Source organism: Falco rusticolus, chromosome 9 (genome assembly GCF_015220075.1).
Source record: "Falco rusticolus isolate bFalRus1 chromosome 9, bFalRus1.pri, whole genome shotgun sequence".
Lineage (NCBI taxonomy): Eukaryota > Metazoa > Chordata > Aves > Falconiformes > Falconidae > Falco > Falco rusticolus.
The window spans coordinates 29011918-29028459 of NC_051195.1; the positions used below are offsets into that span (position 1 = coordinate 29011918).

General features: G+C 44.4%; 1 protein-coding gene across 4 annotated transcripts in view; it reads right to left on the reverse strand.

Moving 5' to 3' along the window:
- Positions 1 to 15451, reverse strand: part of LCOR (ligand dependent nuclear receptor corepressor) — an 87514-nt gene extending 72063 nt beyond the window's left edge. For 3 of the 4 annotated variants that reach the window (XM_037399245.1, XM_037399244.1, XM_037399248.1), the window contains exon 1: positions 15335 to 15451. In XM_037399245.1, the coding sequence (XP_037255142.1) occupies positions 15335 to 15431 (97 nt within the window). In that variant the 5' untranslated portion in view covers positions 15432 to 15451. The remainder of the gene's footprint in view (positions 1 to 15334) is intronic. The other variant, XM_037399246.1, reaches the window with a different exon arrangement.
- Positions 15452 to 16542: the final 1091 nt, after the last annotated feature.

Here is a 16542-nt window from a genome sequence, read left to right on the forward strand (position 1 = left end):
TGTGCTGCATAGGTTTTTGCAGCATGCTGCTGAGAACAGACAAGATACAGGAGCAGGCTAGATTCAGGCTCCTGCAGAAGAGACCACCTCATGGGCGACAACGCTCCAATGGAAGGCAAAGGGCTCTACTGCTGAATGAGCAAACAGATGTGTTCTGAGAATGGTTCTTACTCCAGTTCTCTCCCTGAAACACCATGCTGGTCTGACATAGCCCTGTTGTGTTCCTTGGTCAACTGTCAAAAGAGTTGCTGGCTGACAAATCTCAGCAGATGAATTCAACACAAGTGCTGAACTGCCCTTAGCTCTACCCGTTTTTTTGCCCTGGTGACTCCTGTTTGGAAGCAAGCCCTATGACAACTTTCAACCTTGCCTAAACACAAATCCCTAAACTAGCAGCTGTGCTGAATATGCATTCTGACCGGCTGACCACACAGAAAGCTCAGTCCAAACCTGCTCGGCTCATAGATCTTGTGATCAACCCACGTTATCCTCTGTGGTAGGGACTGTCTCTTGGTGAAAAGGGAAGATAGTGAACTAAACCAAGAATGCTTCACAGTAGTCTGGTGTAATGAGGTATCAACTACCCTCAGGAGGTTTCCATAGCTAGAAATCTACTGCCCCTGCCAACTGGGAGAGTGCTGCCCTTAAACAAGCTGTTTCAGCACTGGCCCATCTCTCCAGCTAGCATCATAAACCTAAAGGTATACAGTACCCTTTCATTAAAGCCCAAATATGCAGATCAGTCAAATGGGTAAACAGAAACCCTTCCTTTAAGCTAACATTCAAAAGTGTATTGACCCTAATCCAAAAGGAGAAGGACTAAGATTACCATTGTGCTGTACGAACCAGAATGAAGAAATACCTATGAGAACCACTACTAAGGAATATAAATATAGATTCAGCTGTTTTCATCTCTGGAAACCACCTTTTGCTGACAGCAACTAGTGATGACCCTAATGCTTCCATTACAACATCAGCTTCTCTGTAATATTCTGTTAATTTTATGAAGAGTAAACACATTGGATATAAGATTTTTGTCCACTCACTGGAGACATACTGCAACTTGGTGCTCATTCACTAGAAAGGCAGCATCAAGAGCAGAATGAAGTTTGCCTGACTCAATTGCTTTAAAGGAGGAAAAGAAATTCAACAGCAGTAAAATGCACAGGCATGTAAAATGTATGATTGCAAAATGTTCCATGTAAATTGTTAATTATGAGAAGCAGAGCAAGAAGACTCAAAATTCCACAACTCACTTATCCCAAGCTACTAGAAGACAGATTACTGCAATTTGAAGGTTACTGTAGACAGGAAGTCCGCTGTGCAGCACATCTTCAATGTTTTGAAGGTACGATATACTGATCACCTGGCACTTTAATCCATGATAAATACACCTCCCCACCCCCTCAGATGCTCACTCATCTTGCATTTGCATGGTAATACAAGACTGTTCAGGAATCAGTTCCCTGATCAAACCCACCACACATCTACACAAAGTGAGGGCACTAGCACAAAGGGGGTGGTACAACTACCCTTCTCTGCAGCATTTTAAACCTATGCTAGATTAAAAATCACGGTGTAACCACAAATTGTGTTTTTACAAGAAAATTCACTTCCACTGCTATGCATCCCTTGAATGTGTATTCTATTTTCCAGTGGTGAAACGAAGACCTTTCCTGAAGAACCCTCTATATTGGCCAGCATTAAACAATTGTACTCTCCTACACTGCACATTTAGGTTAAATGACATAAAATTATTATTTCTCATAAATTACCATCAGAGTTACTACCCAAACCTGTACACTATAAATGCAATGCAAATTCAGCTTGGCAAGGCCTGTAAGTGGACTTGCAGTTTCTTCAGAGTCAGGGTGAAATGCTTTAATTACAGCTGCTCTAGTATAACCTCTCCTTTATTTAAAAAGGAAAAAAAAAAAAAAAAGTCTACTGAACATTTCCTGTAGCATCTTCTACACTCACTAAACATCAAGTTTAGAATGTATAAACTATAATACATTTCAACATTTTCCAGTAGAATAGTGATTTCACACAGAGTAATTTCATGCCTTTTCAGAAACCAGACTCCACAAACTTGCTTACATTACTATGATGCAACACAGTTAAAAAAATAGCATAATGTTTAACTTTACTCTGGAATAATAATAACTCAAGACTCAAAAGCCAGCAGCGGTTCTATTAAATATACTTGAGGACTATTTCTGGATATTGATCTCCTTAAAAGAAAGGTTCTCTGACAAATCTACATAGGCAAATCTCTATGCTGTCCTAACCCTTAAAGCTTATTGTCTTTGGTTAATGAGTTTTCCAGGTAACTTCTATTTGACTTCCTAAGCTTAAAAAACAGAATCTGCCTGCCTTCTCCCACTAGTCTCTCCCCAGACAATATCCCCCAAGTTTCAAGTGAGAACTTTAATAAGCAAAAGCTTCAAAAGAATATACTTCTTTCTCTCTCATGGGAAAATGACAGGTACTTATCTGAAACTGGTTTTCACGTATAGTGGGAAATATTTTGTCCATTTCCCAAATATGCATTAAGATGTGTTTGGAAGACTATCAGAGTTTAGTCTGTAGTTCCAGTACCTTAAAACTAAATAGCCATGATTTCCCTTCAGACAAGTCTCTTAGTTATGCTTACCCCCACCCTATCAAAAATCAGGGGAAAAAAAATAAAGGAAAACCAAAACAAAAACAACAGACCCCAAAAAAACTTCCCAAAACAAAATAAAGAAAAACTACCAACCACCACACCACTAGAAATATCTAGTTAAGGCTATATTTTTATGCAAAATCCAGTACATTGCTCTGGTTGACCTTCCACCTTTCTTGTCCCTGGATTTCACAGAAATATCTCTCAACTAAACTAACTATACCATTTAGTATGGCGCTCATAGCCAACTTAATCCAGAGGCTGAACAGCAAGAAATTTTTAATTCTTTGTTTTAGATGCACCTTTACATTCCTTTAGTGGACTCAAACAAGGCAAGTAATTATACAGCTATTAAAGTTTATCATCTCCTTTTCTGAAACTATTCTTTGTGAAGTTTGACCCGCATTTATGCTAAATCTGGATTTTCAAAAGAGATCTAGTTTTAGAGACACATTCATTTTCCCTCACTGGTTCCAAAAGGAAAGACTCTTGGCATATTTCAAGGCTATGATGTCCTGTTAGTTCATACTTGGTGCTATCTTGTCTACCTCCCCTCAGACTGAACTAAGAGGGAGGATCCACCTGAGTAAAAGAATGCATTACCAAGGAGATTGAAAGCCTGTAGACAAGTATTTTGCATGTCATTCTGAAAATGAGAGTAAGCTTACGACCTTCTGTGAGGCCACCTGAAGTGAAAGATCATGCTCCCAAGACCATCTGCCTCATTCCTGCTTTAGACCCTGACCCTACAGTGAGCGTGAACTGACAGCAGAGAGTGAGCTAGTTACTACGCTAACAGCCACCGTCCATTTGCAGACTGGCTGCCATGCTGACAAAAAGCAGGAATTTGTCTACAGGAGAGCCGCACTTGTCACACCTAACCACAAGCTGCTCATGCAGGCACCAGTGCCCTTCCACACTGCAAATCAACAGTTTGCAGCTCAGAGGTGCAAGACACCACTTGCAGGATTTCTCCACATACCCACATGCATGGCTTTCGGTTTGGCCCACTCACAGCTAAGGTCCCACGCACCCTGCTCAGCCTAACCTAGGACCTCTCACTAAAGCCAGACCTTGACTTCAGGACCTGGCTTACAAACAGACCCCGATATAGCTACACTGGCAAAACTATGAGGCAGCAAACCAGTGTTCAAAGCAAGGATTCTTTAATGTAATTAGTTTAAATTACTAAAGTTTTTTAACTTTGGTAAAAAAACTTTTTTTAAAGAAAGTTTTGCCACCACCAACAGAATCTCAAAACGATGCAATAAATTCAGCACTCTCAACCCTTCAAATCTGTCAGTACAAACCAGCTCTGAAATTAGCTTTGTCTGCTGCTTACAAGCAGAATCATGAAAACTCTCCTAGGCAGCACCACAGCATGCTGAGAGCAAAGATCTATCTGCCTTAAAGATGAGATCAGGGAATAGCTCATCTTTTCCCCCAAACTGAATATGAAGGAACTATTTCTCTTCCCTTACAGCAATGGAAAGCTAAGGACAGACAGAAAAGAACATTAAGCAAGGTTTAGGGTTAGGATGCTGAAATACCCATGAGCATGGTAAGCAGAAGGTGCCGGTTTCTTGGGAACTAGTGTTTTTGCATAGACTTTTTTTTTTTTTTTAAGTAGGTTTAGTAGTTTTAGTCCTGGAAAAAAAAAAGTTTCCAAAAATAACTGCTTACTTTCTGAAGTTTGTGAGGTGTCATCACAAGCGCATTTAGCTGCTAAAGTTCATCACCATGCCAGTAAGTATAGACTAAAGCAGCTGTGATTGACTTCTCCCTACATGCCTACCCTTCCACCATCTCCCACTATACATAAAGCTGCACAAGATATTTTGAATCCTAGGGGCAGGAGCAGTCCTTGGGCTACAAGGGGTTGAGAAAATTTAAAGCCCTATCTGCTGTTCTTACTTTGAGCACAGAATTCTGTTCAAAGTACAAGCAGCAGGAAGATACAAATTCAAGATTAGTCACAGGCAAACAGATGATTTAGGAACAAGAACCAATCTGTTATAGGCAGGGAATGCAGCCTCCATGGTAAAGTAGACTACAGTTCTGCAACATCTTTAACCTACTAAGTCAATTTTTAATCTAATTTGAAACTGAGTAACTTGTTGAGCAGAGTAACCTCTGAACTCTATATTCAATTTGGTACTGTTGCTGCGCTCAGTCTGTGACCTCATCTATGGCTCTTAGTAGAGTGAGCTGGAAGAATGGTCAGGATGGAGACTATTTGGGCTTTGATACCCGTAACAGTAGCGCACCTAGGGATTACCAACCAGCTTAGCGTCCATTCCATACTTCCACATACCTTCTAGTCATTAAAACAAAGAAACCCGTACCTTCAAGACTAGAAACTTAGTTTACTTGTTATTTCAGGGTATCTGCCAATGCACTTCACAGGGACTACAGTTTACACCCCAGCCTGTGCAGTCAAAGTTCTCTTTCACTGCCATCTAAGGGAAGAGTGCTAATGAGATCTTTAGACCCAACACAAACTCTATAGCAGGAGTCTGAGCTTCACAGCAAGGTTCTTGAAAAAGAAAATACAGAAGCCCTGAGTACAGGGAGTGCAGCACTTAAAACAGACCTACATAACACCACACTAGCCTTTTCCCAGAAGTTAGCTTTCAGGTTGAAGTCTTCCAGGGTTAACCTCCTCCATGATATCTATTTTTGGATAAAAATGTACTTTTAAATAATTAGCTATGAGAAGAGAAAGGAAAGATAAAACTCAGTCCTAATCTAATAGATGACTAAATGTCAGCTCATACTCCTTAACACCTACAGCCACTTTGGAAAGGAAAAACAGCCTTTGTTTACAAATCATTTAGAGCAGTAATTTTCAAACTGTGGGCTCCTGAAAAGCATAAAGACCCCACGCAATTTAAACTATTGGCAATAGCTTTGTATTTCCACAGTTGCTTCTTGCCAACTTGAGGTTGAAAGCCACTGATTTAAGAGAGCCCTAGCAAAACACAGTTCGCTCAACAATTTAGGTTTGTTCAAGAGATACAGTGTTCCCGTTAGATTCAAAAGATCCTATGCAAAATGGACTTCCGCATGGCCTGTCTCAACTGAGCACTGAAGCTGTTCACTCCCCAATTGCTGCGCGTCACTCAAAAATAGCAGAGGAAAGACCAAGGGATTAGATTTTGTGAAGAGTTTACAAAAATACTCCTGTAAGATCTGAGAACTAGGTTCTCATAGCATCTTACCAGACAGTTACATCTGTATTACTTTGTATGAATGCACAGGATGACAAGGAGGACAGAAAAACATAAAAAACAAAAAAACCAACACAAAACCAGAAATGTGAGGGCAGTAGTTAAGCATTTAACCAGAAATACCAAAATCAGTGTTATACTTGCTATAATTTTGTCCCCCAAGTATAAGCTAGAATAAACTAAATATCCATGGGAAACATTTCAATACTTTTTCTCCCTTCAGGAGAAGGCTTGGTACACTTGTCTTACATATCACATCCTGAAGTATGGATACTCATCTAAACCTACACATAGCCAACATTTCACACTTAGTTTTTCCCCTTCACACCTCTCCATTATTCACTCAAACCTGTAATATTTTAAAAGATATTAAGCTACAGTATGCAGATAAATGATAACTAAGGTCACTGAAATGTTCCACTTCCAGTTGAGCAGGAGTACAACTTTCCCAAAGGACGTTTAAATCAGCAAGGGGCACTCCCCTTACTTAGCAGCGAGGTCAATTAGATCAAGAAACTACCATCAAAACAAAAGCGTAGAAGTTTTTTCTTAGACAAGTTTTCCTCACTGTCTGTTTTGGAAATGAAGACTATCAGATGGCTGGTTTTTTCCATAAGAAATAAGTAAGACCCTTGTGAGAAACCCCAGAAAAGAGATTAAAGTATCATATAAACTTAAGTTTCACTAATCACTTCAAAATATAGAGGAGAAAGCTCAGGATAAGGTAGCTATGCTCCACCTTTTCTAAAGGATGTAAATGGAATCACTGCTTTAAGATTGCTTTTAAGTTTTCTTAGGTCAGAAAAGGAAATTACCTCCATGCTTTTCTACTCTCTTGCTTTTGCAGAGCAAAATGGAAGTTATTAAGTGTGCACCTCGGTGAAGAGTTTTGTTCATGCAAAGGACACAATGGCATGGTTTCAGAAACGCATCTAGAGGTCACGATGAAACATCACCTAGAACACAGCTTTCATCATTTTTGCCACAATTATGAATCTTAACCCAGGAGATCACCAAACTTGAGACAATGTCTGCTATAACACCAGCTTATCTTCAACTTGTTCATGAAAAGGACAAAATAACTGCCAAAGGAGCCAAGAGGCAAGTAAGCCAGTTTGCTATGAGCATTTAAACAAAGCCAATCCATTTTGTGTGTTCCAACATATTTTTATATTTTTTAAGACCTACAAGAGCGCAGAACACAGGAGCACAGGCTGAGAGTGCTCTTCTGCCCACAAGACTCCCCAGTTGAAGCATATAAGCACATTATTCCAACTAACCTGTGGCTATCTCATCACAAAGTTTCAAAACTAACCCACATGTTTGTCTGCACATTAAGCACAGGTGGAGTACATAAGAGCTTTGTGCATATGAATTGCTGCGGAACTACCCTGTCCTCGCAAGGCAGGAGACTGAACTCAAAGTGTATTACACAGGTAACATGGAGAGCTGCCGCCTGTCACGTATATACAGCAGCAAAGGGAGCCAAACAGCACACTGCTACAGACTGACACACACCACTATGTGCTCAGGAGAACAGGTTAAGAGCATTAGCATTATGTACCGGCCTGGAAGTATTAGACTGGGGAATTGCAAGCTGTGGGCTGAAACTTCCACATCTTTTGTTAGTATAACCAACAAAAAAAGAAACCAAGAAATGAAGAACTCTGTAGCTTGACTGCCTGTTCCTCTTCCTACTCTGGCAGTTACTCCTCTTTCGAAACATGACCACCACCCTAACCTAGTAACAGCAGAGGAGAGTGAAAGACCACATCAGATACACTCACCAACACAATCCTCTCCAGCTAGATACTGAAATGCCTGTACTATAAGCATATGCAAAAAAATGCTCAAAGAGAACCAGGAAATTTTTCATTAGTAAACTCAACTCAAGAGTTAAGATTGCCTGGTGGCCTCTGATGTCTTTCCACACTGCTGGATTCAGCTTCTGAAAGCTTTCTTTGTTAATGAATACTAGGCTCTTGTCCAGTCCTCTTTTCTCCCCCTCTTCTCCCTCCCATAAAATATCATGGTCCTCAGGGCATAAGGAACATCCTTTGTCTCCCTGCAAGTCTCCCCTGTGCAGCCACTTTGCCACCGCGTCTGGAAAAATGCAACAGGAGTACCATCTTTTCTCTTCTCTATAAGAGGAGAGGAAAAAACACATGGAGACATCATCTAATAGCAATTTTACCACATAGGAAGTGGTGTCCTGCAGAAATGTTGAAACACCATAACCTCTGCTTTGTCTTTCGTATGCTGGCAGTGCTGAGTGCTGATGTGTAACTTAAATCTCCTACTGAGCTTTGAGAGTTGATTTTTTTCCTTTTGTCAACTCACCATGAAAGAGCATATGATGATACTACAGAGCATACAAGGCAAAATAAATCCAAGGTAAAAGGCAGATGACTCGAAGATGTCCAGACAAAGAACAATACAGCATTCTTCAAGAGAAAAAGGAAGACGCTTAAGCTCTCATTTCCCAAAAGAAGCTGAGGCCACATGGATTTATCAGAGAGAATTGAGGAACCCCAGAGGGCTTGCAGGGGTACCAGGGAGAGGCAGTGTAAAGCTGCAGCTTCATTAATGGAGGTACTGGATGAGAGCATTCAACACGGTTGGGAAAGCAAAGCCCACAGTTAATCATCAAGGAGAGAGCATGGTATAGCCCATGGCACTTTGAATAGGGAGAATGAAGCAATCTTCCTGCTACTGTAAATTAACACGATGCATACAGAAATTAGCACTTACTCAGCAAAAGACAACTTGGATTTGTGCATGTGTGTCAATACTAGTTGAATAGCCTCAACTCTTCATTTTCTGCCTCTCCATCCTCTGCAGATGTTGTAGCAAAGAAAGAAAAAAAGATTGTTTTCCAGTCAGGTCTAGCCAGGGAACTGATTCACCAAGCTGTCACACATAGTTGTGCCAGCACAGAGGGGACTATTTAAACCAGCTTAGACAGCACTGCTGTGAAACATAACCACAGTCTGTAGCACAGTTACAAGACAGAAGATGCAAACCTTACAGGGAGTTTACACTCCCTGCCTCTGGAGGAGGCTATTCTGTTCTCCTCTCCCCTTCATCCCATAGACGTGATCCCATCCAGTGCTTCAGATGAGCTCTCCTGCTCATCTCATTCCTAGCTAGGATGACTCAGGTTACTAAGCATTACCAGAAGATTAGCTGGTTTTGCAGCCTTCTATCTGTTTAGTAAAAACAAGCACTACGACCCCTTTCAGCCAGAGGCAGAGCCTAGATTGGCTCAGCCCATCCCATTCAACCCTGCCCTCAGAAAATCCCAGAAGTTTTGTATTTCTCAGAGAATTAGAAATATCCATCCCAGTAACCTTTGAGAACCAAAGCTTCATCCTCTTAAGAGTGAAAACATATATACATAGAAGGGTGAGGAAGAGGACTGGAAAGTCCCCTGTAAAATCCTACAGTAGTGTCTCCTCCGCCCCAATCAGTATGACAGGGCTACCTTTCTTTATCCTTTTAAATGCCTGGTTTTCCTCAAACCTTGCTTAAACTGACTTTTAGTAAGCATTCTCACTGTTATTTTATGTTAGCCATGAAAGAACACAAGTTCTCAGATAAAGAAAGAAAAAAAAAATCAACCAAAAAAAATCCCACAAGATAGTACTTGTCTGGGTGTAAGATAGCCTAAAATGGCAGAGAATTTAGCCATTTAAGTATTACGCAATAAGGATTTAGACAACTGAGCACAAGAACTAGGATTTTGTATCATCCATTCAATTAAAGTGCAGTTATTGTATTTCTGTACATAATAGTATTTGGAGTATCATCAATATATGGCACAAACCGCCAAAAAATAGCTTAAAAATTTAGTACAGTCCTTCAGGCATTCTTTTAAAATGATGCTGTACCACAAAGCTGTAAATCTGTAGTACATATATCTCAATATAAATAGTACAAAGATCTTATCTAGGTGGATTTGGACTATTTCCTGCATGCACAGAATGGATTACTGTAATTCATTTTGAGAAGTTCTGTTAAAAGTGGATGAACTCTAAATGTCATTAGGTCTTAGTTAAAAATTAAGTCAAAAAACCCCTATACTTCCTGCAGGATGAACGTGTCCAAAGAAGGAAACTTCCTACCTTGCAGTGATAGTTGCTACTTCACACAAATTAAAATAGATTTTTGTTGAAATGCAAAACAAAGTGATTTGGCTAAGTCCAAAATTTCATGTTGCAGCCACCAGAAGAACTCAAGATAGTATAATACGAAGCGATTACCAACATTTTTTTGAGTATGCATTTGTTTGATTGATATTGTCCCTGTCAGGGTAGAAGTTATTCTTCATTTGCAAATAGGGAAGCAAGGGCAAATCTGTAGTGATTTATAGAGAATCCAAAGAGAGATTTGAAACAGATCTAGATTCATCCCCCGCAGTTCAACTTCTACTGTTCTTCAGATGCATACCATCCTTCCATGCACATTTAAAGTAAAGCTAAATATCAAGCTGTAAATTCCACTCCTTACAACTAAAGATTTTTATTTTTAAATGACAGCTGCCTCTTTTTTTCTGGCATAATTTCGTCATAAAAGGGTAATTCTCCCTCTCTGTATCCATCCTGCCAACAGGCAAAAATGTTCGTGTGTAGACCAGATCTTCTTGAACAGGCCTTCAGCTACCACACTGTAAAGCTGCTGTACAATTATTAATAAAAAAAGCCGCAAGCTGCATCTACGTTACATGCAGGTTGAAATAAGGCAAACTACCACTTGCACATTTGTTGGGGACATGGCTGGGGGCATATCTAAAACAGATACCAGTTTAGAATAGCCCTACATTCCAACTTTTACTAGCCCTTAGTTTAACTTGCTTTTTATTATTATTGTTCATCAACATCAGGGCTATAACAAGCCTTCTCATTTTGGAACAAAGAAAGACAATCTGCCCTTTGAACTAGAACTACGTTAAAACACTTGGAGACTCAAGCCAACTTCCAAAACAATGAGATAACATGTTTGGAAGCACCAACTAATTCATATCACATACAGGCTGGAACTATACCCAAGTAATCAAGATAAGAAAATGTAATAAAGATTTCAGAATTATTCAACTGTTACACACCTCTTGATTAATATTAGCTTCTAATACTTCCTGATGTATCATATTTCTTCCACACTTTAGTCCTAAGTATCTAAAGGTCATGGAAGACCACCACTATTCAACAAATTAGTACACAGAAACAGATCAGGTACTTAGGTTGCAGGATCTCACCAGCAACAATCATTAGAAGAAAAAAAAAGAAAAAAAAAAAAAAAGTACTTCAGCTTATTTTGACAGCTTAAGGGTAAAATCAACAGCTAAGCAGCACCTCAGTGGAACACTGACAGAGCTCAAGATGACTGGAGATCTTAGGTGAATGTTACAAGTTTTCCCTTTAAATCATCATTTTGCTCCTAAAACAAGGATCACTACTGGAGAGAACTAACGCATTCCCCTCCCCGCCCCCACCTCCCCAACACAGGCTGTAATTCAGCCAGGGAGTCTATAAGAGTACAGCTAATATTTAACAAAGGGCCAAGCATCACCAGCTAGTAGAAATGCATGCGACCACCTCAAATTATCACTCCAGTAAGCACACAGCACTACAATGCTATTACTGCCTGTATAAAAGGTGTCAGGAGGGTTTCAGGGATCTGTGGGTTCTCTCCTCCCTCAAACTCCCCATTCCTTAGCTGATGTGATCTCAACAACCATTTCCAATTCAGCAAGTGTCAGAACAGAAGGTGACTGGAGGCTGGGAGAAGGAAAAAAAAAATATTAAAAGAATAAAATCATCACATACATTTGTCTCTAGGTATCTGGTTTTGGCCACCGAGAAAGACACTAATACTCAAGACTGGTAAAGAAAACACATATGTCAGCATCAAATCGTTATCATCTGGCATATCATGTCTCTAGAATCAGAGTCCTACCAGGGCATCAAGACACTGTGTGCCACTCCAGGCTACCCTCGTACGCTGTGGTCCAACAGCCCAATACATCTCACTGCAAAGAGAGCTTAGACACCCCTTCTCCACACTTCCCTCCAACTCCAGGCCACAGCATGATGCTCCCTCAACTTCATCACTGCATCAAGAGAACTGCTTCCAGACCCGTCCTTCACCAGCTGCACCACCACACTCCCCCTCAAAAAAGGGCTTGAAACACATGACAAGGAAGTATGGTTTAAGCCAAATCAGTTCCCTGAGTAACCTCCCACAAAAAGCTGCGCTGGCACAACCGAAGGTGCAACTCTCTGACAGTTCAAGATGATGTGTATCTCTGCTGCTGCATTCTCACACTCTTCCTTCCTACCAGCTATGCATGCTCATCCTCCTCCTTTTTACCTGGTATTTGCTTGACCTGACAGGGAGCTACACTAGCAGAAAAATTATTCTACCCCCGAAGAAAAGATGATGTTTCTGCTGGCCTAAGTCCCCTGAATTGGCTCCCTGTGGGCAAAGGAGGTCTTTCAGCCCTCCTGTGTTTTTTCCTCCCCTCAAGAGCACAAGTTTAGTTTGACAAACTGTCATGAGGCCACAGTCCAAAAGAGCAGCAGAAGCAAGAGGGGAAAGTGAATTACTTAAGCCACTTTTATTGCCAAATGCACTGGTTCAAACCACAGGCTTTATTTTTTCTGACTACCACACTGTGTGGTATTAAAATGACTTTTCAGGGAATGATGCTAACACAAAGAATCCCACACATCTCAGATTCACTTTCAGAACTAAGTATGAATGGGTATTTCTAAAGTAACAAGAAGGATTTTCCCATATTCTTCTTCCCCATATTTATCTATCAGTATTTATTACAGAAATTCTTAAAGACTGCTACAAATGGCTAAGGTGAAACAGAATGTTATATCATTTAACAGGTCAACTTCCAAATCTCAAGGAACATTGTCAAAACTCACAAGGACGAGAGAGATGTATTAGGGGCAAGGGGTTAAGGTCACAGCATAATTTCAGCTGGACATCCCGGGCTAGTGCAATAAATCTTTTATAATTCTATGACCAAATATCATAAATGAAAAAGGTAACAAATAACAAATTTACATGACCCAACAATTTATGCAAGATTCATACTAGGAATAGGGCAGGTCCCGAGATCTCATAAAGCTGATCAATTTGAGGTTGAAACTATTTATGACACAGTGCCATCAAGATAAAAGTCACATAGCACTGTTACACTTTGGACTCGATTTTTACTTTTTTTTTTTTTAAAATGGTTTTGTACTTTATCTCCAAAAAATCCCAGTGAACTCTGTGCTTAACATTGTTCACAGTATCTTTTGTTAAACACACACAGAGGGACTTTCACAGAGGGACTTCTTCTGGAGGAACAAAACTATATCAAATTTAAGCAACAAGGAAGAGATATGGAAGGGACAGAGGAGAAAGCAAATTCTCCAGGAGCTGGCAATTTAAATGGCTTTAGGGAAGTGGAACAGGGTGTGTACAAATGAGGGTGGCGGGGGTTGGCGGTGCTGTTTGTTTTAAGTTTTAGCACTTAGGGTTGCTAAGAACTTTATTAACGTAGTGTTTTCCTTGAGTCTGTAAGTAGCACAAACTCCTCTAGCTGCCCAAGATTTTCCCAAAGAGCTGTGTAACGAACATACACAATTTTTGCATTTCACCCCAATGCAAGATCTTCAACAGCAGCTTTGAAACTGTCCTTTCCCCACTCCCCAATACTCCCCTTCCCTCCCCCCACCCACCCACCCCATTTATGCCTCACAGCTATTTGGTTAAACTCTGAGCAGCAGGACAGCTCCACTGGAGGATTCAGGGACCCAGCGACAGAGCAGCAGGGGCCGAGAGGAAGACGAGATGACGTGCTTGAAGTAGGGAGTTTAGAAAGGACTAGAACAGGTGATCCCCAGCAACCAAGGTAAGAAGAGATGAGAAATGGAGACACAAGTAAAATAAATCCTATTCAAGCAGAGGTGGAAGCCAACAAAACATTCCAAACATACCAAAGCTATAATCAAAATAAAACCCCATAAACTCGATCTAGAAGTATCAAAAATTGGTTGGAAAGAAAACCCAGCACTTCTGTGTAGAGTCTGAGTTTCTCAGCAATGTATTGCCCTTGAATCGTTTTATGCTTGAAACAAGTTAATTGCTCCTATGAATCTGGAGTTAACAAGCATCCAACGTACACTTTTGTATTAGAGAAATTTAAACATTCAGCCGAAGCCAAAAATACATATGGTAGCAGTTACAACTCCTGGCGTAACCAAAAGCGGTGTTTCAAATCCCTGGTAACGAACTAGGATGCTGAGCTAACTGACAATAAGAGGTTTAACTCTGCACACAAGGAACTAAAGTGAATCTGTGAATGTTATTACAGATTACCTACACTGAGCAGTCACCGGCAGATTATGGCCATATTTGCATACTTAAAAATAAAATGAGGATTTGTGCTCAATTAAAAGAAGGAAGCCAAACCAGATGAGGCATACCAGTGTTCTGGTTAGAGATCTTTTAAGATCACCGTGGAAGTTCACAGCCTACTGTTGTCAAACCTATTTTACTATCTTTGCAGACACCCACCGAATCAACTGGCCTAGAGCTGGCATTTATGTGTATGTTGGGACCGGCAGAAAAGACCTCGATATCTTGCCAGGGAAAGAGAAAAGGGCGAAATCTGTATTTTGAGTGGAGAAAGTTACACGAGATGAAAGGGCGCCGGGGACTTCCTTTTCAAAACCCCCACATACTCGATGGCAAGGAGCCTGCATAACAACAAACGCGTACGAGAGAGGAGGAGGAGAGGGGAAAAAAGGGGAGGGGGGGAGAGAAGCAATCACACATCCTCGTAATGCCCGCGGCCCCGCGCTGGAACCGGGGCGTCAATCCGGCACCCCGATGCACAACTTTCCGCCGGCCCCGCCGCCCCGCTCCCCGGGCCCCCCCGCCGCTGCCCCCGCTGGGGCGCGCCGCCGCCGCCGCCGGCTCCGCGGCCTCGCTCCCCCCTCCCTCCCGCCTCGCCTCACGGCGGCGGGCCGGGGTCAGGTGGGCCGGGCCGGACCCGCCTCGCCTCCCGCGGCGGCGGATGGGCACTGACAGGCGGGCCGCTCCCCGCCGGCGGGCGCGGCCCCGGCCCCGCCGTAAACAAGTTTGAAGGGGCCGCGGCCGGGCCGGGCGGGGAGGAGCGGGCGCGGCGCTGACAGGGGCCGCACAAAAGGGCAGGGCAGGACCCCCCTCCCGGCTCCCTCCCCGGCGAAGGGCGGGGCCCGGCCCGGCGCCGCTCGCCTCACGGCGGCCCGCGGCGGGGGGAGGGAGGCGGGCCCGCAGGCCGCGGCGCCGCTCGTCTCACGGGCCTCCCCCCCACCGGTGGAGCCTTCCCCCGCGGCGGCCGCCGCCACCGCGGGGCCCGGCCCGGCCTCCCCGCCGCGCCGCCGTCCCTCACCTACACAGTGAATGAGCTTGTGTCGCCACGAATCGAGCTGGTGGCGGACGCCGCGCCTCTCGATGGAGCACTGCTGCCGCCCGCACGGGCTCGCCATCTTCTGGGCGGCGGGCGGGGGTGGGGGTGGGGGCGGCGGCGGGCACGGCCAGGGGGGCAGGGACGGGAAGGAAGGGCCGCGCGCCGCGCCGCGCCACGCCCACCCGCCGTCAGCGCCCGCCTCGCCGCGCCACGCAGGCGCCGCCGGGCCGCGCCCCGCCCCGCCCCGCCGCGCGCCCCTGCCCACCCCGCGCCTGCGCGGCTCCGGCCCGCCCCGCCGCCGCCACCTGCCCGCACGTGCGGCGCCGCCGCGCCCGCCCGCCGGGGGCGCTGTGTGCCCCCCGGGCCGTCCCGCCCCGCCGCTGAGGGGACGTCGCACCCCTGAGGGGTCGCGGTCTCCTGAGCGGCGTCCCGCCCCCAGCGCCCGTCCCTCGGGCGGCGCTGACCCCCAGAGGCCGCCCCGGCCGGAGGCGCCAACGCGGTTTTCTGTCAGGAGGAGCCCCGACTCCCAGCTCCCCCGGGCAGCCGGAAGCACCGGGCCTGCTGCTGGCCCTTGGGGAGGACGCTCGGCTGCGGGTGCCCGCAGGCCTCCCGGCACCGGTCCCAGGGTGGCAGTTCCCTGCCGCAGCCACCCCCTGTGTCTCGGCAGTGCCCGTTCTCCCTCCAGCCTCCCACCACCGGCAGCGCCTGCCCTCCAGCGCCAGCTCAGGTGCTGAGCTGGGAAGGGTGAAATGCCTCACCTCACCCCAAACCCTGGCGCAAGGCCGGAGGTGAAGCCCAGAAGTCGTGGCCTTTATTCCCCCACCCTCACCCCCGGAGCCATTACCCTCACCTCGCCAAGCCACACACGATTAGGGCGTTTGAAAGGTGGAGGAGTCAAAGCTGGCTGTATGTAGATGTGATAGTAGCACGTCCCAGGTAAGATATTTCCTGTGGAGAGAGGGACATGTTTGAGCCACTGCTGTCTGGGTGCAGTCAGAGCTGCAGAAAAGCCAGTTGTCCTGTCCAAAGGGAACTCCAAGGGGCACAGGATGGGCTCTCGGGGCATGCGGGTAGGAGAGCATGTGTCCTACAAAAGCAAACCGGTACGGCTCCATGTGGCTAGTCCAGCAAAAGGAAAGCAAAACCGAGGTGTGATTGCTCTGCCCGTGTACGGGGGAAGCTCCAGTGGG